At 53.5% G+C, this 20681-nt stretch overlaps 1 protein-coding gene across 3 annotated transcripts; it reads left to right on the forward strand.

The window, feature by feature from the left end:
• Positions 1-819: 819 nt before the first annotated feature.
• Positions 820-18144, forward strand: PLA2G5 (phospholipase A2 group V). Of its 3 annotated transcripts, none has more exons than XM_034643460.1 (5): positions 820-941; positions 13265-13314; positions 14466-14610; positions 16800-16906; positions 17611-18144. In XM_034643460.1, the coding sequence occupies exons 2-5, from the start codon at positions 13275-13277 to the stop codon at positions 17730-17732; spliced, it is 414 nt and encodes a 137-aa protein (XP_034499351.1). In that variant the 5' UTR covers positions 820-941; positions 13265-13274; the 3' UTR covers positions 17733-18144. The 3 variants fall into 3 exon arrangements, with proteins under 3 accessions (XP_034499351.1, XP_034499358.1, XP_011218589.1); XM_034643467.1 differs by lacking the exon at positions 820-941 and adding an exon at positions 10310-10447; XM_011220287.3 differs by lacking the exon at positions 820-941 and adding an exon at positions 10554-10624.
• The last annotated feature ends 2537 nt before the right edge of the window (positions 18145-20681 follow it).

Genomic DNA, 20681 nt, shown 5'->3' on the forward strand with positions numbered 1-20681 from the left:
GGTTAATGCCTCCACTATCTTTGCAGTGGCAGCTGTATTATTATTTCCCAGCCCCCGCTGGCCAGGGCAGGGAGTCCCTCTCTAGGCTGCTGCTCTGGGCTTATCCATCCATCTCTGCACTTCTCCACTGTTTTGGTGACGTGCTCATTCCTCTGCTTGAAACTCCAAGCAAGGAGTCTCCTGCTTGCATTCACCTCTGTACCCAGCGGCTAGCACACAGTAGGTACTCAGGACATTATTTTTGAGTGAGTGTTGACACCACCACCTTTCTGGCCACTGGTGCCCACTCTCAGAGCTCACTTTGGTACGTTTGCCTCCTCAATGGCTCTAGCACCTTGCACCCTACCTGGCTCCTCCCCACGTGTGTTCCTGGGCATCCCATCCCTGGGCTCTTGGCTCATGCCCCTGTCTCAGCCGAGACTGAGGATCCCAGATGTTCCGATAGCCGTGTTACTTAGCAGATTGTCAGGTCCTTAAGAGAGCTCTGAGGTCAGGGCCGAGGTGGGGGGTGAATACTGCAGGCTGGGGGGATTAGCAAAGGCCTTGTGGAGCCGGATAAGGCTGTGACCTGGATCGTTCTGAACAGAAAGCCACCCCTGCTGGAATTCTCTGGGTCGCTGCCCAGTCCCCTCTGGTAACACCTCCAGCCCCAGGCCCTGGGGTTTGTTGGACTTCCTGGATCTGTGAAGGCGGTTGGGGGCTGAGCAGAAGAATGCCTGGCTGGGAGCGGGCAGAAGTTTCTCTCGCCACCTCCAGGCCTGTCTTCATCACTCGCTCCCATTCAGGCCTTTAGGACTCTGGAGGCCAAGAGTCTACTGGGATTCGCAGCCTACGGACCCCAATGTTGTGGCTGGGGGCGGGGAGCCAGGAGGGCCTGGAGCCCCATGGGGCTGCTCATGAGAGCAAGCCACAGAAGCAGGAGCCGAGGCCAGGCCAGAAAGGTCAGTCAAGGGCATGAGGCTGCATATACCGGGAGGGGCAGAGCAGCTGCCGTGGGAGAGATGGGAGAAGGGAGGATGTGGAGAGCAAGGAGGGTCCCTGGGGAGTGTGGGCAAGGCCTAAGCCCTGCCGGAGGACTCTCACTAGGGTCCTGGGGTCCCTTTCCCGTAAGGTGGCAAGCCCTGGGAGACGTGTGGTTCTCACGGAGGCCAGGCCCACCTGAAGGGAGCTGAGATCACCCAGAAGGTTGTCCCTGAAACTGGGGGCAAAGCCAGGCCCAGTCATGAAGAGGGTTAGAGTTGGAATCTGTATTTACGTTAATCTGAGGCTTTGCCTGAATTTCTTTATAACTCAAACCACAAGGGAATATTCATCTTTGGAAAAAGAACCATCAACAGTTCTGAGCATCCCCTGTACGCAGACACTCTGGTACACGTGGGAGGGAGTGCGGGGCCGGAGGATGCCATTCTGGCCCAAAAGGGAAACCTCTCTGGCCTCTTCCTCCAGCCCCCTGGAGCCCTCCTCTCCCCGCCCCCATGCCCAGCCCCCTTTCTCTGGAAGGCAGTGTAGCTTTGGGCTGAATTTATGCAGCCTCGGAGGTCAGATCCATCAGGTTCGACTCACGGCTTTGCTGCTCACCAGCGGCGTCGTGATATGTGTGAGCCGTTTCCGTTCCTTAGATCCTTGCTGTCCTCGTGTGCAAATGGCAGATGATGGCAGCACCCACCTCCTAGGATCCCTTTAAGGGTAAAATGGGATCAGCCATAAAGAGCTCAGCATGGTGTCTGAGCTCCATGATCCTTGGCTATTTCTATTAGTCATTCTACAAACATTTTTTTCTCAGACCCGGTCTGGGCCAGCATGCTAGATGCTGCCAAGTGTCGAGATGCAGTGAGACATCCTCACGGATTCACGGCCTAGTTTGTTCATTCACTGATGGATTCGCTCAGGCAGTCAATAAATGTATATTAAACCCTACTCTGGGCACTGGGGGTGTCAAAATAAAAGACACAGACCCCATCCCCGGGTTGCTCTCAGTCTTGTGGGGGAGACACTGTGATAGGACACGATCGTCCTGTGATGAGGGCGCTCACAGGGTGCTGGGGGACAGTGAAGGGAGCCCATCCAGTCCGGGCAGGGGGGCGGTGGTGGGCTCACTAAAAGGTTTTTGTTGGCAGGGGGAGGGCAAAGGAAGACCTAATGTCCTTACTGTTTCTCCAACTCACACCACGGTTCTACTCCAGGACCTTTGTACGTGCTCTCCTCTCCGTCCGCGATGCTCCTCTCCAGGATGTCCCCGTGGCCTGCTCCCACACCTCCGCCATCGGACCTTTCCTGGCCACCCTATTTAAACTGACAAAGCCCACCATCAAGCTCCCTGCCCCAACACACGCCCCCAGCACTCCTGTCCTGCTTCCCTGTGTTACCGTTCTCTGGAGTGTTGACCACCCGCCAAACTGTATCTTCTATGCGGCATATTTGGGGACGAATTGGGGAACAAAAAGCGTTCTTCCCAGGAATGCACTGGGGAGCAGGTGGTGGATAAGGCAAGGCTGGAAAGGACGGTAGTGGGGCCAGATCATAAAGGGTCACATGTCTGTGGGGGGAGACAGGCACCTTTGACCTTGGCAGCTGGTGATATGTGATGACCCAGAGGTTAAGAAGATCGATCCGAGAACAGAGGAGGAAAGCAGGCTGGCAGGTATCAGGAAAGGCATCCAAAGAGGGGCACAGCTCCTGTTAGGCCCAGGGAAGGAGTCCAAATATTATTCTAGATTTATGGCATTCTAAAGGCCTCGTCTCGTTTCCCCCATCCTAACAGACTGACAATGGATTCTCGACTCTAGAGTGCAGAGGCGGGTGGACTTAACTTTGCCTTTGTTTCCGGCAATGCCCAGCGGGAGCTCGGCCCACAGGAGTTGCTGCAGAAATGATTGCTGGGTTGGACTGGGATTGGAGGCAAGTGGAAGGGCCTGGAATTGTGGGTGTCAGGATCATGAGCTGAGAATCTCGGGCACCACGTCGGATCTTGCCAGTCAGAGCCTGTGCTAGGTTTTCTGCAAAAAAAGAAGTGACATTACAGTGTGGAAAAACAAGTAGGCGTTTACAAGGCAAAAAAGACAATGAAGAACCTTCTGGGGGCGCAGGGAACAACAGAAACAAAGGCAGAAAGGAAGGCTAGCTCAAAGCATGTTTCTAGAGAATGGAGAGTTTAACTGGTTTCTCAAAGGTAAAACTAGACAGGTGCTTGCTGTCCACGAGGTGTTTGAATTTGCATTTTCAGCAAAAGTTTTGGCGGAAATCAGACCAGTTTGTGATTGAAAAATAACCATGACATATGTAGGAACAGACTGAACCCCAGAGAAGACTAGCCGTGTGTATCTTTATTTTATTTTTATTGAAGTAATCTCTACACCCAACTTGGGGCTTGAACTTGCGATCCTGAGATCAAGAGTCTCACGTTCTTCCGACTGAGCCAGCCGGGTGCCCCCGTGTGTATCTTTAGGGAAGGCTGCTAACTTATCGAATGACTGAAATCCGGTGAGCCTGGCTTCTCCCTCAAGTCTTGGCTCATCCCCCCAATTATTCTTTATTCCACAGATAAATATCAAATACTAATATGTATGGGGCTCTGTGCTAGCTGCTGAAACTATGATGAACAAGATAGACGAGTTTCCTGGCCTCTAGTGGCAGGGGCAGGAGACAGGAGTCCTAAACAAGTCACAAAAGAAATGCATGAGAGGGAAAGACGATGGTCAGGGCCATGAAGGGGAAAAACAGTGATCTGAGCCTAACTGGAGGAGGAGGCGCTCTCTTGGGTAGGTGGTCAGGGAAGGCCTCCTGGAAGAGGTGGCATTGAGGATGAGACCTGGAGCTCTTACTCATGCTAAGTATTAGTACTCCGGGCAGGGGTGGCAGCAAGTGCTGAAGCCCTCAGTAGAAAAGCTTGGAGCGCTCAAGGTTCATGGGATGGTAGGCACTGCCGCTAGAAGGTCAGAGCCGGAGGTCTGGAGGTCATCCAGTCCGTATCCCACTCAATTGTTGCCTTTGCAACAGCCCTGAACATGACTGTGCCGTGAATCAAGGTCGGGGGTGGGGGGACCCATGAGGCAGCGAGCACAGAATATCTGACAGCTCTCCCCAGGCCGTAGAGCAACTGAAGGGCTGCTGACTTTTCTCTGTGTTTTTTAATTTCGCTAAATTGTCATTTTTTTACACTTTTACCGACTAGAACTGATGCTTCGTAATGGACTTAAGCTAACTTCATGTGCTTTTGACAGGTTGTCCGTGTTCCTAAAACTTAAAGAAATCTCCTTCTCTGGAGGAGTCAAGTGGGGGTCTGCCCCATCTCCCGAGTCCCCACCTTTTGCACTATATTCCTTGTTCCAAAAATGCGGTAAAGAAAAAGTGCCTCTAGGGGCAGAAAGCTCACCCCCCTCAGGACTGCTCATTCTATTCCCAGGACGTTTGGGCTCTTAGAAAAAACTTTCCAGACTCGAACCAAAATCAGCACCCTTGCTGCTGCTGGCTCCTTGATCTGGAACCACATGGGACACCTGTGGTCCTTTTCACCCTTGACAGCCCTTCAGAGATTTGGAGACAGAGGCTGGGTACCCCGAGCCCCCTTCCAAACACCGGTCAGCCCCTGTTCCCTCCATCTGACAGGCATTCTGTGACCCAGACACCCTCCCCCTTCAATTTTCCAGAAAGGCTCTCAGAGCAGGGATCAGACCGGGCACATCCCTCCCGATGAGGTCGGCGAGGAGCCCGCACTCTGGGCATCACACTCCTGCCGTCACGGCACAGACGGCGCTGGCTCTGTGATCTGAGTGCTACCAGGCTTGGGGTCACAGGTCTGATGGCTGACCTCTGTCATCCCACCCTGTCTTTGCGTGGTTCAGTTTTGGGGTTCTCGGGGTAGGACTTATTCATCTCTTGTTGAACTCACATCACCTTGCTCTTGCTCAAAGGCCATTCTGGGACACCATCAGGAGCAAAAGTCCAAACTCCTTGGCCTGACACTCAAGGTTCTCTGTGACCTTCCCCACTGCATCTCTTCTGCCAGCCCTTCCTCAATTCCTACTAACCACAAAGAAAAGTTCCCTTTTCCGAGGAATCAAGCACGGGCCTGCCCTGCTTTCCAAGTGAAAACAGCCAATGTTTGTTGAGCCCTTACGATGTGGCCACGCAATTCTGAACACCTGCCACGCATCAGTTCGGAACACTGGATGACACAGGTACAATGATTATCCCCATTACCGAGCTTAGCAAACCGAGGCCACAGAGCAGTTAAAAACCTTGCTTAAGGCCACACAGCTCATGAGTGGTGGTTCCAGAACACGGGCTCCTTATCAGTAGGCAGCGTGCCTCCGTCAGCTTCTCGCACATCTTCCCTACTCGGCATCCGGTAACATTACTAGTGTGAGATTGCCGACAGCACGAGTACTTACAACACCGCCACGGGCAGATGTTAAAAATTAGGGCTTGTCTTCCCCTAAGAGAGCCAGTTGTTAAATATTCACTCACATACCACTGCCTAATGCTCTCAGCTACCTCAAACATTTGTGGCTCCCCACATGAGCCATCATGACACATGCCTGTGAGCCTTGCATAGGCTGTTCCTTCTGCCTGGGATGCCCTTCCTCGCATCCTTGCTTGGTGAACTCTGATCCACTCTTTTTTTTTTTTCCAATTTTTTTTATTGTGGTAAAATACACACAACCTCAAATTTACCATCTCAACCATACTAAATGTAAGTTCAGTGGTATTAAATACATTTATAATGTCGAACAACTACCATCACCATCCATCTCCAGAACTCTTTTCATCTTGTAAACCTGAGAGTCTGTTCCCATGAAATGCTAACTCCCTATCCTTCCCCCCACTCCACTTTCTGTTTCTATGATGTCGACTACTCTAAGTGTCTCCTACAAGTGGAATTGCACAGTATTTGTGTTTTCGTGACTGGCTTATTTCACTTCGTGTAACGCCCCCAGGGTTCAGCCCTATTGTAGCCTACTGCAGAGTTTCCTTCCTTTTCTGGGCTGAGTAATATTCCACCAGATGTATCTACTGCCTTTTGCGTATCCATTCACCTGTTGATAGACTGTTGGGTCTTTTCCACATTTAAGCTACTGTGACTAATGCTGCTATCAACATGCAGGTGCCAATGTCTCTTTGAGACCCTGCTTTTAATTCTTTCGGGCACATTCCACAGGTGGGACTGCTGGGTCATATGGTGATTCCACTTTTAATTTTTTAAGGACTTGTACTGCTTTCCACAGCAACTGTACCATTTCACATTCCCACCAATGGTGTACAAGGGTTCCAATGTCTCCAGCCTACTTTTAAAGATGCAGTACAGGTGTCTTTTCTTCTAGAAAGCCCTCCGTGATCTCCTCGTCCTGGGATAGGTGCCCCTAATGTACATTTACTGAGCAACTACTGTGTGCTAGGCTCTGAGCTCAGCACCGGAGACACAAGTTTGCACAGGAGATGATGTCTGCCCTCCAGGCACTCCCTGTCCCATTACTGGGGGACAGCCTGAGAAAGGAGGACTCAAGCCTGAGTTCTATGACAGGCCATTAGAAGGCCTTCCAGGCTGGAAGAAGCCGTGAAGCTGATGGGGATAAGACAGTAAGGAACGGTGGAGACCAAGGCAAAGCTAACCACATGTCCAGGGGATGGGTGCAGCTCTTTCTCCGCTCTGGCCAGTTGTTGTCATGTAGGAATCCAGAGCTGGGATCGCCAGGTGTTTTAAAGAGAAGCTGGAAATCTGGATTTCTGTCTGAGATCTCGTAAGAGATCTTAATGCTCACATGTTAACAACGAATTCCAGTGTTTGGAAAGGCAGTGTATAGGACCAACCCAGCACTAGCCCAGGGCTGCAAGTTCATAACCAAAGACCCAGGTCCACTCAATAAGCAATTACCAGGAATTATGAGCTCTGACTATAGCTCAGCTTTCACTTCTCCATGTACAGGAGGAGGAAATCACATGATACTTTGGTCTTCTTGGGTCTTTATTGGCTGTCAACCCCTTTGTGGAGAGGCCAGAGCATGGACCAGGGTGTCAGGCCAGGTTTTGGGTTTGGGTCCATCTTTTATAAGCTACCTCACATCTACTCCGTTTCCTCACTTACAGAATGGGGTCCTAAAGCCCCACAAGATTTTGTGAGAATTCAAGATCCCAAATGGGGATGTTGCCTTGTGCTGGTGGCACAGTGGGTAACCCACCGAGTAGGGAGCTCCTTCCTCCTTCCTTCCTGATTGACCAGCCTCGAAACTCCCTCTAGATGGAAGTGCTAGAGTAGGCAGTATGGGTGATGCATTCTGCAACATTCCAGAGACAGGCAAGCTTCCTGTGGAAGGAGGAATCAGGTAGAACTTCCTGGACGAGGAGGAGAAATCAATGCGGACCATCTACCAGTGAGCTCCGGGCAACCCTGCTCTATGTGCCAGCCTCCTGAGGGGACAGCTGACCCTCTGAGGAGGCCGAGGGCTCTTTGGCAGCTCTGGTCTCGGGATGAGAGAGTGTCCAAGTGTCTCTGGCTGCCCTCCATGGGGCTTCCGCCCTGGGAGGAGCCTGCACAAAAGTGATTCAGCAGCTGCCAGAGAACAAGCACGTTTATGACATGTTTAATTTATTCCACAGATATTTCCGGAAGGGCCCACCAGGTGTCAGATGGGGCCCTAGGTCTGGGGTCAGAAATGGCTCCGAGAAGGATCCTGCCCTCCAGGGTCTTCCCCTCGATGGGGGTGGAAGTGGTTGGGGCATTTTCATCCCTGAGGTGTAAAGGACTGACTGGATGCAGTACCAGGCAGAGGGGGCTGGGCTGTGGGGTAGACGCTGAGTTTGGTCCTGGGGTTCCTGCGGGACTCTGAGCTACACTGTCAGGCAGGTATTTGGATTGTAAGGATTACATATATTTAATCACTGTATTTGCTGTGGGATCCGGGGCAGTGGGTATGAAGCTAGAGCTGGAGGAGTCACGTGTTCCCTCGGCAAACCTAACTTAGCACCTACTGTGTGCCGAGCGCCAGCAGTGCAGACATGAAGCAGACACAGTGCCTACCCTCGGCGGCGGGGGGAGGGGATCTGGTTCTCAGGTCAGTGCAATGACGTAACGGCAATAATATTTGTACTAGTTACGATTCACTGAGCACCTGCAAGGCACCTGGCAAGGTGTTGAGCCTGTCTGCTTCACTTTATGGAATGATCACAACTACAGAACGAAGCTGGTTCCATTCTTGTCCTGTTCTACTGATGCTGATAAGCATGAGACCTGAGGAGGCCAGTGGACACAGGGGGTCGGAGGTGACACGCAGATTTGAATCCAGCTCTTTCTGACTGGAAGCTCAGGCGCTTGGACCTGACACTGAACCTTCTCTTCATTCCCGTACTCATTTCTGGGAGTGTCATTGCTGTGTCAAAGCCGGTGCCAGACACTGCACAGCCAGGCTACCTCCAGACATTTGCATGGAAATAAGATCTAAGTCTCTGCCCCCCGGGCAGGTGGGGAGAGAGAGGAGCAGACTCTGAGCTCAGATTCCGTGAAAACACCTGCATGTGGGAGGCCGACAGAGAGGGGGTGAGCCGCGGAGGGCGGATGGCAGAGCGTGGCCCCTCAAGGCCGGGCGGGGGTTGGGGGACAGTGAAGCCCAAGCTTGGGTAGCGCCAGGCTTTGGGGGGTCCCTGGGACCGGCACCGGGACACAGCAGAGGCTTCAGGCGGCGCCGCGTTCAGAAGGAAGTGGGTAATGGGCAAGTGGAGGCTTCTCCGTCCAGAAATGTGGCTTTTAGAGGGAAAAACAAAAGCTGGAGAGACAGGTCGACAGAGCCAGGGAGGTTTCCTTCGGCTTGCTTCGTTTTTTGTCGTTGTTGTTTTTTTTTTTTTTAAGATTTTATTTATTTATTTGACAGAGACAGAGACAGCCAGCGAGAGAGGGAACACAAGCAGAGGGAGTGGGAGAGGAAGGAGCAGGCTCCCAGCGGAGGAGCCCAATATGGGGCTTGATCCCATGACTCTGGAAGCATGCCCTGAGCTGAAGGCAGACGCTTAACGACTGTGCCAACCAGGCGCCCCTGCTTGCTTCGAATTGTTTGGTTTCGGATGGCGAGGGCTGAGTGTTCGTAGGTGGAGGAAAGAACTAGTGGAGAAAGAGAAAAGACAGAGAAGAGTCTTCCCCCCTCCCTGCTATCACCCCCCCCCCCAGAAGTACTGCTTGTTTACTTGATGCCTTTATTATCTGTTCCCTCAACCCGAGGTCAAGCGTGCGGGAGCCCGGCCTCTGTCCCGTTCACAGTGGCTCCCCCACAGCGCCTTGCGTGCAGGAGACACTCAGTAGGTATTTTCTGTATTGAACTGGGGTTCACGGGGTTCCGCTGGGTGCCCAGCCTTCAGGTCTCAGGAAGAGAAGGGCTCCTGAGGACCAGAAGGAGGGGCTTCTCTCTGATGCTGCCGTGAGCGAGCAGAGAGAGGGGAGAAAAGACGACAAGAGGGAGGAGAAGGAGGAACTCACACCCACGTTTCAGAAAAGTGTGTGCACATGGGGGTCAGGGACAGGGCAGGGCTTGGGAGTCACAGAAGTGGAGAACAGAGCATAGTAACAGTTACCTATGCTCCTGAAGAACATTCTAGAAGGTTACTCGTCATTTACTTATTCGCATTGTTTGGCCACTGCTGTGTTATAAATGCATTCAGTCACTTCATCCTAACAAGGACTGTCTGAGGCAGGCCAAGTCCAGCCAGCCCCGGGAGAGATGTAGCTTGTAGTGGGGAAGCCAGGATTGGAACCCAGGACTTGCAGCTCATCTAGAGTCTGTGATGTCGACAACCCCTGAGCCACACACCTCACCACCCGGCCTTATTTTATATACTATGTTCTTCACCACAAGCCTCTGGGGTGGCAGGGAGTCATTATTCTCCCGGGTCACAGGAGCAAACAGAGAAGTGTGGTGACTTGCCCGGAGTCACACAGCTCCCGAGTGGCTGAGTGGGTACTGCAGCTTGCATGGCTCTGCCTGCAAGGCTGGTGGGTTCTCCTTCCCAGAGAGAAAGAATGCAGGAATTCAGTAAGGAAGCTGGTGCCAAAAGGGAGGTGCCAGCTGGGTCCCAGGGACAGTTTACAGCATCTCCAGAGTGGGGTTCTCATGGGCTCCTGGGTCACCCCACCCCGGGAACAGGGCAGAGTCGGGGGTTGACAGGTCAGGAACGACAGGAAGAGGGGGTGCCGCCTGGCTGTCATGGCTGTCCCTGAGTTGAGCCCCAGGGAGACAGAATGAGATAGGAGCAGGAGTCGTGGGCTGGAGGACGGCACAGAGACGCAGGGTGGCGGGAGGAGGGAGGCTGCCCTGGGAGGGGGATTCCAGCTCTCCTGTCCCCGCTGGAGAACCCTGGACCACGGGGTGGCCCAAGCCAGACCCTCCTCAGCATCTCTCCTGAATGTCACCCAGGCACCGTGAGACACTCCAGGGAATAGCTGCTTCGGGACCCAGAGAGGCAAAAAGTCAGCAGGGGTCTTGACGGGGCGGCGGGGGGGTGGTGAGAAACAGGGCTTCCTATGTAAGCCGTGAGGACTCCTGGAGCCCGCCCAGGCAGGAGCGTGGGAGGCGGGCAGAGAGGCCTTTAAAACCCAACGGCCCAGCCCCTTCTGCAGGCCTGAGTCGGAGAGAAGGTCTCCCTGGTGAGGAATCTCATTCTGGGGGCTGCCTTGCTGGAGGTGGGGTGGTACGCAGGGCACAGGGAAGGAGAGGGGCTGGGAGAGGAGCCCCCCTGATGCCCCAGGGCCTCCCCCCCAGATTGAGGGGCGGTCTCTTCCATGCCTGCTGTGCTGTCCATCCTTTGTGGCCAGAGACCTGACCTGGGGGTCCTAGAGCGTGGGGGGGGTGCTGCATCCTGTCCCTCCAGGGACCCGGCCACTTCTGACCCCCACATTTTCAGGCTTCCGTTCGGCTGTCTGTCTCCACTCTCTCCACCTCTCATGACCTCAGCCACCACTTTACTCCAAAATTATCTCGCGGCTGTGCTCATTTCCCTCTGTGGTCGCTTGATAAAAATAACCAGCCCCACATCCTTCTCCCTCGGGCCGGCTCTGAGCTCCACCAATGGGCCGCTTTCCTGGCCTGTGGCGCGGCTGTGTCCATGCCTCTGTCGCCTTCTCGGTGAGACCTCTTGGCATCATTCGGACACCTCTCCATGGGGCCTAGCGCTGCTCCCTCACACCAATGTCCCTGGCCCAAAGTACCCTAAAATGTGCCTGGGACTTTGGTTCGATTCAGATACAGTGAGGCCAAGAGATCAGGAGCCAGGTGCCACTTAGAAGACAGTCTGTTCCTTACGGTTTCTGAGAGAAGGGGATGCACTGCACGGCACAGGGCCCCACGGGGTAAAACCAGGGTTGCTCAGGAGGCACGAGAAATGAGAGTGAGCTCGCCCCAGAGCCTTTCTTGTGTTTTCCACGGGCAGGGCAGGGGAGGGCAAAGGTTTTGGGATTGGCCAGCTCGAAGGATTTCAGCAGACTCTGGGCTGCAGGGGTGGTCGGTCCCTCGCTGCCTGCTTCCTGGCCCTGGGGTGATTTAGAGCAGGGGAAATACTGGCTGGGAGTGGGAGAGTTAGACAGGGGGATTGCGATGTGAGTTGAGGACTGGTTGGTTTGCATAGATGAAAGCTGTACTCCTCGGGGAGTCTTGAGTTCCCTCTAGGAATTAGCTGCTCCTGGGAGGGACTGTGTCTTCCCAGCCCTGCAAAGCGTCCACAGGACATCAAAGCATCCTCAAACATGGAAAAGGGACAGCATGAATGGTACACAGGGCTGCTCAGAGGCAGAGGAGCAGAGCAGATTTACGGTCCTGGGCTGACTCGTAGGGCAGCTCACGTCCCCTTCCTGAGCCTCAGTTTCCCCATCTGTGAGATCAATGACTGCTATCCCCTCCTTCAACAAATTGTCGAAAGGACGGACACTGTGCCAGCAGGTTTAACAAGAGCCACCTGCCAGGGTCCTCGGCAGGCTTAAAGAGACAGGGGACAGAACCTGGTACACCGTGGGGGCCCCGTGTGTGTGGCTGGCCCCGTCCTCCTGTTGCAGCTCCAGGAAACAGCCGAGGTAGACTGGTGTGGAAGGGTAGGGTCTAGAGCCTTTTCCCTTGCTTGGTCAGAGCTCTCGGAGTGGAGGCCATGTGTGGACAGAACCCTCAGGAATGTTCTTGGAACTCAGAGGGGCTGCTGGACAAGGGTGGCAAGGAGAGGCCAGCCCGGTAGCCAGGAGCCCCAGGGTGCGGGGCAGAGCGCTGCACAATTGACCGCTGAACTCAGGGATCAGAGACAGCCGGGCACCGCAGGGGAAATCCTGGCAGACCATCAGCCAACCGAGCAGCTGTGGATAAACAAGGACTTTGGGATCCGGACAGGGAGGGGACACAGGCAGCCGCCGGTAAGGAACCTCCGAGAGGCCAAGTTAGAATCAGGCACTGGCCCAAGACACATGGAATTTCCTCTGCCTTCTGGGTGTGAGTTTTCAGGACTCAAAGGCAGTGATTCATGTGTTTGCCAAAGGCAGGTGCTGGGGAGGAAGGCTGGGGTCTCCAGCCTCCACAGCCTCCACGGCTCAAAGGCAACTTACTCGTTTGTGAAGGGAGGCTGTGTTGTGCAGTGAGGGGCGCGCAGGCCTGGGTTTGAACCCTTCTTTCACTTCTTACTAGCTGTGTGGCTTCTGGCAAGTTCCACGAGCTCTTTGATCCCCCATTTCTCCACTGGAAAAATGGGAGAAGTGATACCTACCCTTCGGAGCCCTCATGAGTACCCAGGGTTGCCTTATTCTTTGGGTAGGCCCAGTGCCTGGGGCCCATGGAAATGATTGAACTTGAATTCTTTTAGAATCAGGAAGAAAAAATGAAGTTAGAGTCACGAATACGTAATACCACATCCAGCCTGGATTGCATTAGTTTCCATACCAACACGGTTGTAAAATATCACTTGAAAGAACTTTTTTTGGAGGAAGGGGCCTACGAAGGCAAAAGTGCTCAGGACCCACAAAGCCACAAAAAGGCCTTGAAAGGCGGTCACACTGTCTGCAGAGGGAGGCAGTTGTGTTGGGGCATTTGTGGTGGGAAAGTCCTCTCCTGCCTCTACAGGGGACCGTACCCCACAAGCACTCCACTGCCCCGAAGGACCTCTGGGATCCACTCCTTGAGGTTTTTGCGTCTTTTCCGACCAAGGTCACCCCTGTGCTGCCCATAAGGAGCAGCTGGGGCCCGGCGGGGACCCGGGGGTGGGGTCCCAATGTGTCCCCTGAGAGGCATGTCACGGGATGTGTTTTCTTTTCCAGAACCCCAGAGATGAATGCCCTTCTCACACTGGCTTGGTTCCTGGTTTGCAGTAAGTGCTGGCCCCATGACCTCTGAACTTGTGACCTTCCACCCCTAGGAACAGTAGCGTAGTGGAAAGGAAGCTAGTCTTGAAGGTAGAGATTTGAGTTTGAAGGTCGGCTTTGCCCTCCCTGTGTAGACGTAGGTAAGAGCCTTCACCTCTCTGGGCCTCTGTCTCCTCGTCAGTGACACAGGATGATGGTCAGCCCCCTGGTGGGACTGTCGCACGATTCTAGGTGATGATGGGTAAAGATTGTGCTGCGGGGACGATATGTGGCTTGCAAATGTGGGAGGCATTACTTTTTACTTCGGTGCAAAACAAAACCAGACAAAGCCCAAATGAGAACAAGACCTTCTGTAACTCTTCTGTTCCTGGGTCGTTCTCTGCGGAGGCCAGCCCCTCCTGCGGCCACCTCCCAGCTGGAGGTGACTGCACAGCACAGGGGAGCCCCATCACCATGTACAAGCCCCCAACAAGCTGTCCTAATCTTAATGTCTTGCCAGATCCCTGGAGACTCACGGGGGCGGGGGGCGGAGGTGGGAGGTCTAGTGCAGGGAGGGAGCCCTTGGCTCACTGTGAAGCCCTGAACCTTTCCCTCAAACTACTGTTTCCCAACCTGGAAGGCGAGGGAGCTGGCTTCAGTGATCTGGAAGGATCCCCCCTCTGCTAAGGTCCTGGGCCTTGTGTTCTAAATGGTGCTATTTGCTGGGAGGGGCGTGTGCACCTGTCTGCCTGCTTCCTACAGCTGCCGTATTCAGACCTCCCATTTCTTGGTCATTCACTAAGTGTCGGCCACTGTGCTCAAATCTCATGTACTTTCTCTGATTTTAACCCTCAGGATAACTCCAAAATGTAGGCTTTCGCTTTAGCGCCCCTCCCCCCGCAATTCGCAGATGAGGCGGCAGAACTTCTGAGAGATTAAGTCACATGTCGACATCATGTTGTGAAATGAGTGGCAGAGGCAGGATTTGAACCCATGTCTCCCGTTCTCCGAGTCCGGACTTTTAGCTCTACTGCATGCCCTCCCCTTTCTTGCTCCCGTCCCGCTAATGGGGAGAATAAGGAGGAGACGCCTGGGTCCCCGCAAGCCCCAGGGCAGGAGCAGAGGCAAGTGCAAGCTGGGCAAGTGTGTTCACCGGGGTCCGGGGGCTGTCTTCCAGGTGTTCCTGCTGTGCCCGGGGACTTGCTGGACCTCAGGTCCATGATTGAGAAGGTGACTGGGAAGAACGCCTTGACGAACTATGGCTTCTATGGCTGCTACTGCGGCTGGGGCGGTCGGGGGACCCCCAAGGACGACACGGATTGGTGAGCCGATTATCATGATTACCCCTTACGTTCAGCATCTGTGCCCGCACAATCTCATGTGATTCCATGTCAGTTCTGGAAGATGAATATTAAAGTGCCATTTTATTGATGAGAAAACTGCATGTCAGAGAGGTTAACTGACTTGCTCTAGTAACGTCACGCGTCTCAGTGACCACACGTGTCAGGTGGTCCATTGCTACATAACATGTTACCCCCAAATGTAGTGCCTTCAAGCAACCATGACCATTTATTTTGCTAAGAATCTGCCTTTGGGGCCGGTCTTGGTGGGATGGCTTGTCCCTGCTGCACCCGGCTTCAACTTGGGCAGCTCAAATGAGGCTGGACCATGCAGCTTCCGGATGGCTCACTCCCGTGGCCGACATGCTGTGGCCGGGCTGGCTGGGGGCTCAGCAGAGGCCGTGGCCCGGGGGCCTTGGTTCCTCTCACTTTGGCCTCTCCAAGGCTGTTGGGACTTCCCCACAGCACAGTGACCACTGGGTTCCAAGAGTGAGTGTCCCAAGACCGCAAGACGAAAGGGTCTAACCTCAGAAATTCTATGCTGTCAGTTGGTGGAGGCAGTCACAAAGGCTTTTAGAGGAAGGGGACCTAGATTCCATTTCTCGATTGGAAAATGTCAAAGTTCTAGAACATGTGAGAAGGAGAGACGGTTCTTTGGAAAATTCTGGGACCTCTGATGTGGATAATGGGATGGGGTCATTAGGTAAATGGATGGAAGATGATGGGAGCCAAGTTTTCCACTGCTGAAGGGGGAGTTCACTCCCTCTGGTGATGGATTAGAGGTGGGGATGTCAGTATGAACTCCTGTTTAGCTTAATACAGGTGTGGGTGTTTGCATACAGAAATAGGTACAGATGTGTGTACAAACACAGGTTAATATAGACACATTTTTTGCTCTGGCAGCTGAGAGGACCTAAAAGAAACAACATCCCAGGGGCCATAAGCAACTCGTAGTGCCCAGACCTGTTCTCTAACACCATTCTCCGAAAAACGGAACCAAGGTTCCGTGGAGACCAGGGCAGAAAATGTACAGGATGAGCCTGGAGTCTCATGTAAGGCCAAAAGATAAGGCAGTGTTCGAGAAGAACCACCTGCCACATTGATGGAGGCATGTCAGGGAGGGCAGGAGCCAACTGGAAGGTCTCCCAATAGTCAAAGCTGGAGTAAGTAGAGCAGCGAAATAAACCCATAGCCCCAGTCTTATCATGAGAAACCCCACAGAGGGGCATCCTACGAAATGCCTACCCAGCGCTCCTCTAAACATCAAGGTCATCAAAACCAAGGAAAATGTGAGAAACTATCACAGCCAAGAGGAGCCTAATGAGACGTGACAATTAAATGTAACAAGGTGTCCTGGATGGGATCCTCACATGGAAAAAGGACATTAGGTAAAAACTGAGGAAATCTAAATAAACTATGGACTTTTTACAATTAATAAATCAATAATGATGTATTGTGATTTAGCTGATTAGTTATTTAGTCCATGACATCAATATTGGTTTGTTCATTGTAACAAGTGTATTGTGCTAATAGAAGATGTTAATGATGGGAAAAACTGGGTGTGGGGTAAAAGGGAACACTCTGTATGACTGTCTCTATTTTTCTGTAAATCAACTTTAAAAAATGCCATCTGCCCCACCTAACATACTGGACATTTGTCTTTTGCTTACCTAACAGTTCCACGTGAATTACGTGTTAATGCCAGGACCCAGGTTCCTTCCCCCTTGTGGCTCTGCCATCCCCTGGTCCTCTGCTGGGTGATCTCCATCCAGCTGAGAGCATCCCCTGTGGCCTCAAAGTCCTCTGCTGGGTGATCTCCATCCAGCTGAGAGATGGAGAAAGAGAGAAAGAGGAGGACAGTGTGGGAGGGTTTCATGGGTAGGTCTGGAGATGGTGGGCATCCCTTCTGCCCATGATGCCCTGGTGGAAACCTAGTCATGTGTCCACACCCACTTGCCAGGGAGGCTGGGAAATGGAGACCCACCGTGAGCCCTGGAGGAGAAAGTGGGTCAGTGAACCTCTAGCCAGTGGCAGGCAGCCCCAGTGGAAGAGCAGAGAAGGACTCAGCCATATCCCTAGATTCTTTCTTTGCCAGACCACACCCACCCAGGTGGCCTCTGCTAAAGTGACACGCCCCTCCCACTCAGGACCTCCGTCTCTTGCATTGACAGGTGCTGTTGGGTGCATGATCACTGCTATGGGGAGCTGGAGGAGAAAGGCTGCCACATCCGGACACAATCATACAAATACAGATTTGCCCGGGGACGGGTCACCTGTGGTAAGGCTGGGGCTTCCCATTTGGGCCACTGATAGAACCTGGGTCTTTGCTGGTTCTGAGTTCAGTGAATGCTCAGTCTGTGATGTTTCTGCCCTTCCCCAGAGGTCAGACACAGCTGCAGAATCCTGCCCTTCTTGCCCCCAGCTCTGCCGTCCGAGATAGAGGCTGGCTGACCTCGAGGGGCAGCTGAACTCATGCCAAATGCTTTGCATACCTCCATTGACTTGCTCCCCCAACTATCTTTTGGGGTGTGTTTAGTCTCCCCATTTTACAAATGAGGAACCTGGAATGCAGAGCCTTGCCAGGGCACACAGCTGGAGCTGGGATTCAAGCTCAGGTCCATCTGAGTTCAAAGCTAAGTCGGCAGGGGGTGTCTCCTTTACGAGAACTGGAGTTCCTCTGCAGCAAGGCTGTCTCCACCATCAGAGTGGGAACTCCCGGCGAGAGAACATGTCTCCACAGTCAGATTGGGAACTCCCAGAGGGCAGGGGCTGTGTCTGCCTGGGCAGAAACCTCCCCCTGGGGCAGCAGCTACGCCTCTTCCATCAGCTCATGCATTCCCCAGTGTGGAGGCTGTGCCTCCCTCATCAGACTGAGGGCTTCCTGGGGCAGGAGGCAGCCTGGGGCATCTGCTCAGACTAGCAGCAAGCTAGTTTTGGCACAGCCTTCCCTTCCTCATTGCACTTGTGGTGTCTGGTTTGCAGAGTTCGGGCCCCTCTGCCAAGCGCAGCTCTGCACCTGTGACCGGAAGCTGGTCTATTGCCTGAAGAGGAACGTAAGGAGCTACAACCCTCGCTACCAGTATTTTCCCAACATCCTCTGCTGACCAAGACATTGTCCCCTTCTCCTACACCACGGAGCTCACCGACGCTGCTGGGCTCCTGAGAGAGGCTGCCGGTCTTGGACCTCCTCCTCTCTCCACGCTCCTCGGGGCTTGCAGGAGCCCCACGGCCCCTCTTCACTGTCCACAGCATCCCAGGAGAGTGACTCTGGTCATAGGACCTGGTAAGGTCAGGGTCCCTGACCTCCCCTGGCGAGGTCGGCCCCTCTGATGCCGGGAGCTTGCCCTCAGCTCCAGGCCAGCTGTCTCCCCCTCGCCCTGCAGACAGAGACCCTTCTCTGGCAAGATGCATTTACTTTCAGTTTCTGCAATGGGATTCTCACTACCACCCTTTAGAGGATTATGACTCAAGGTAGAAGCCAAATTGACCCCATAAGTCTGCCATATAGATATTAAATAAAATTTATTCTGAAGACAAATAAAACCATGCAGGCACTTTCCTCTGCTCTGGGAATCGCCCTCACCGCTTCTTCCTCTGCCAATGGGGCGCTGGACCCCAAGTCAACCCCCAACTCCCAAGAACAGAAGGGGCAGATTCATAAATGGAAGGTTTTCTGGGACCAGAGCCAAGCCTCCTTTGGGGTTCATCTCCTTACACCCTGGGGGTCCTCTCCAGCCAAGCACTGGGCTTCATTCTTCCTTGAGGGGGTGGGGAGAAGGTGCTGGCAATCATACCAGCGTGGGCTTTCGGGCCAGAGAGCGTCACGGTCAAATCCCAGCACTGGCTTCTCCAGCCGTGTGGTCTCAGGCTTGTTACTGAAATCCTCTGACTTCCAGTTTCTTTAAAAAAGAAACTAGATTGTTTCTTGTAATGTAAAGTGGGTAACGCGGAGGGCACCTGGGTGCTGACATGGGAACGGTGAGGTTCTGGAATGTCACTGAGCAGGACATTAAAAAAATAGGGTTCAGCGGAGGGGTTTATTTTTACCAAGCAAGGATTCTAAAGAACCCACCTCATCTATCAATTCATAAGAGAAAGGGCCTTCTAATGCCAAGACTGCAGGAAGAAAGCACACATTCCAAAACAGAGGAGAGCCCTTTCCAAGAAAGGAACTTTTGGTTCCTTACGCAGACAAACCCCAAAACAACCACACGATAAATGGAATCTATATTTAAAAAGCTCCAACGCTGAACGTTTTCAAAATAAAATTTAATTTTATGAGATGACTCTGAAGGTACAAATGTCTTAGAAAAGTTCACGTCTGTATTCGACAGTGTTACAAAGAATGGGGCTCAAATGTTCCATTTGCTCATTAAATTTTTTTTTTAATCAAAACTGCTTCCCAAGTCCGATGTTAAATAGGAACATAGGAGAGTCAGAAGCTTCACTCTGATGCCATCTCTCCCCGGGTGCGATATCCTGGCTGATGGAGAGCCCAGCCCCGGCTTCTCCTGCCTCCCATCAGGGTCAGGTGGCAGGCGGGGGTGGTCTGGCTGCTAGCTTCTGCAGGCTGTCATCTCTGGGCATCCCAGCTCAGGGCACCAGCATTCAGACAGGTGCAGGCAGGCATTTGTGGACAAGGGAAGCTGCGAGGTTACGGAAGCAACACCCCAGGCTGAGATGGGCTTGAGCAGGAGGGGCCCATGGGGAACTTTTATCTACCAGGAAATTGAGGTTTAGAGAGGTTAGGAGACTTTCCCAAAGTCACACAGCACATCAACAGCAGAAGGGAGAGTTAGATCTCAGATCCTGGGTCTAAGCACTGGACTCTGACCACTAACCGCACTGTCTTCGGCTCCAGCCCACACAGAGAGAACACAGAACCTGGGGTGGCTCAGGGACTCGTCCATATTGGGAGTTTTCAGGAGGAGCCCCTGGTTTCCACCTGAGGGCCAGGCTCTTCTCTGCTCTAACTGCCTTGGATAGCAGAGGCTGTCCCTGGGTGGTTAGTCTGGTTGGGGCTCTGGCTTCGTCTTCTGTAGAGGGGGACCCCACGGAGGTCCTCCATGGTGGCTGCCCTGGACCCTCTCTCGCTTCTGGGAACAGTTCTGCGGAAACGAGGAAATCCAGGAATTGCCAAAACCTGGCTTGAGGTGGTCTCTTTGACTCTGTTATTTGACAAGCACTTGGGTGACGGGAGAACCATCAGGGAGGTCATCTCTCCAAATCGCATGGCCCCCCCAGGGGGTGGGTGGACTGTCCTGGCTCTGTTACGTGCCCCTTAGCTACGTGGAGCCTGCATTTCCCAGAAATTCCATCTCTTCAGAATTCCAGGCTGGCGTGGGTCTCCGGAGATGTTCTGCGTGGGATGTGGTAGCAGGTGTGGAGTAGAAACGGTGGGATTTTTACCAGCAGGGGCAGAGCAGGGCACGAGATGCTGTCGCGGCTGACGCCTGCTGTCCCGTATCTGCCCGCTCACCGTGTGGGTGCCGGGAAGCCCTGGGGCTGCAGCGCCCCGGGTCCTGCCGGGCCACCTGCTTCAGCTCCTTTCGTTGGAGGTGATGGGATGGTGAAGCGTGTTTGGGGCTGTCCTCACGGGTTCCACTGGTCCCTGCCCTTACAGTTTGCCCTGTCACTCGGGCCACAGGATTTCAGGCAGCAGCACCAGCAGTACAAGAAACAGCCTCTCACAGAATGTTTTTCTTTACCGGCACCCACCGTCGTGGAAGTCCAGTGGCCGTGAAAAGTCCCTGGATTTCTATATGGGTATCTCCTCGCCGTTCTGGGGCTCCGATCAAACCCCGGTTGATAAAGCCGGCTTCCTGGGGCCTGGCAGCATGCCTGACACCCAGTAGGTGCTTCACAAGTGTGTGTTGACTGAGTGAGGGACCGGATGAACAGGTGAAGGAAGGAGACACAGTCCCCGCGCTCGAGGTGTTCACAGAACAGGGTGGAGACAACTGAGGAGCTGGGCAGCAGTACAGCGGCTGTGGCACGTTGACCTCTCCGGTGGCGCAGTCTGGACGAGTGCCGGCTCGTCCTTGTCCCTTCGG

This window comes from Ailuropoda melanoleuca, chromosome 2 (assembly GCF_002007445.2).
Source record: "Ailuropoda melanoleuca isolate Jingjing chromosome 2, ASM200744v2, whole genome shotgun sequence".
NCBI lineage: Eukaryota > Metazoa > Chordata > Mammalia > Carnivora > Ursidae > Ailuropoda > Ailuropoda melanoleuca.

Coding starts and splice junctions, on each gene's coding strand:
- PLA2G5 (XM_034643460.1), top strand. CDS start 13,275: ATGAATGCCCTTCTCACACTGGCTTGGTTCCTGGTTTGCA. Junction 14,611..16,799: donor CCCAAGGACGACACGGATTG/GTGAGCCGATTA, acceptor TTGCATTGACAG/GTGCTGTTGGGTGCATGATC. Junction 16,907..17,610: donor CCGGGGACGGGTCACCTGTG/GTAAGGCTGGGG, acceptor TCTGGTTTGCAG/AGTTCGGGCCCCTCTGCCAA.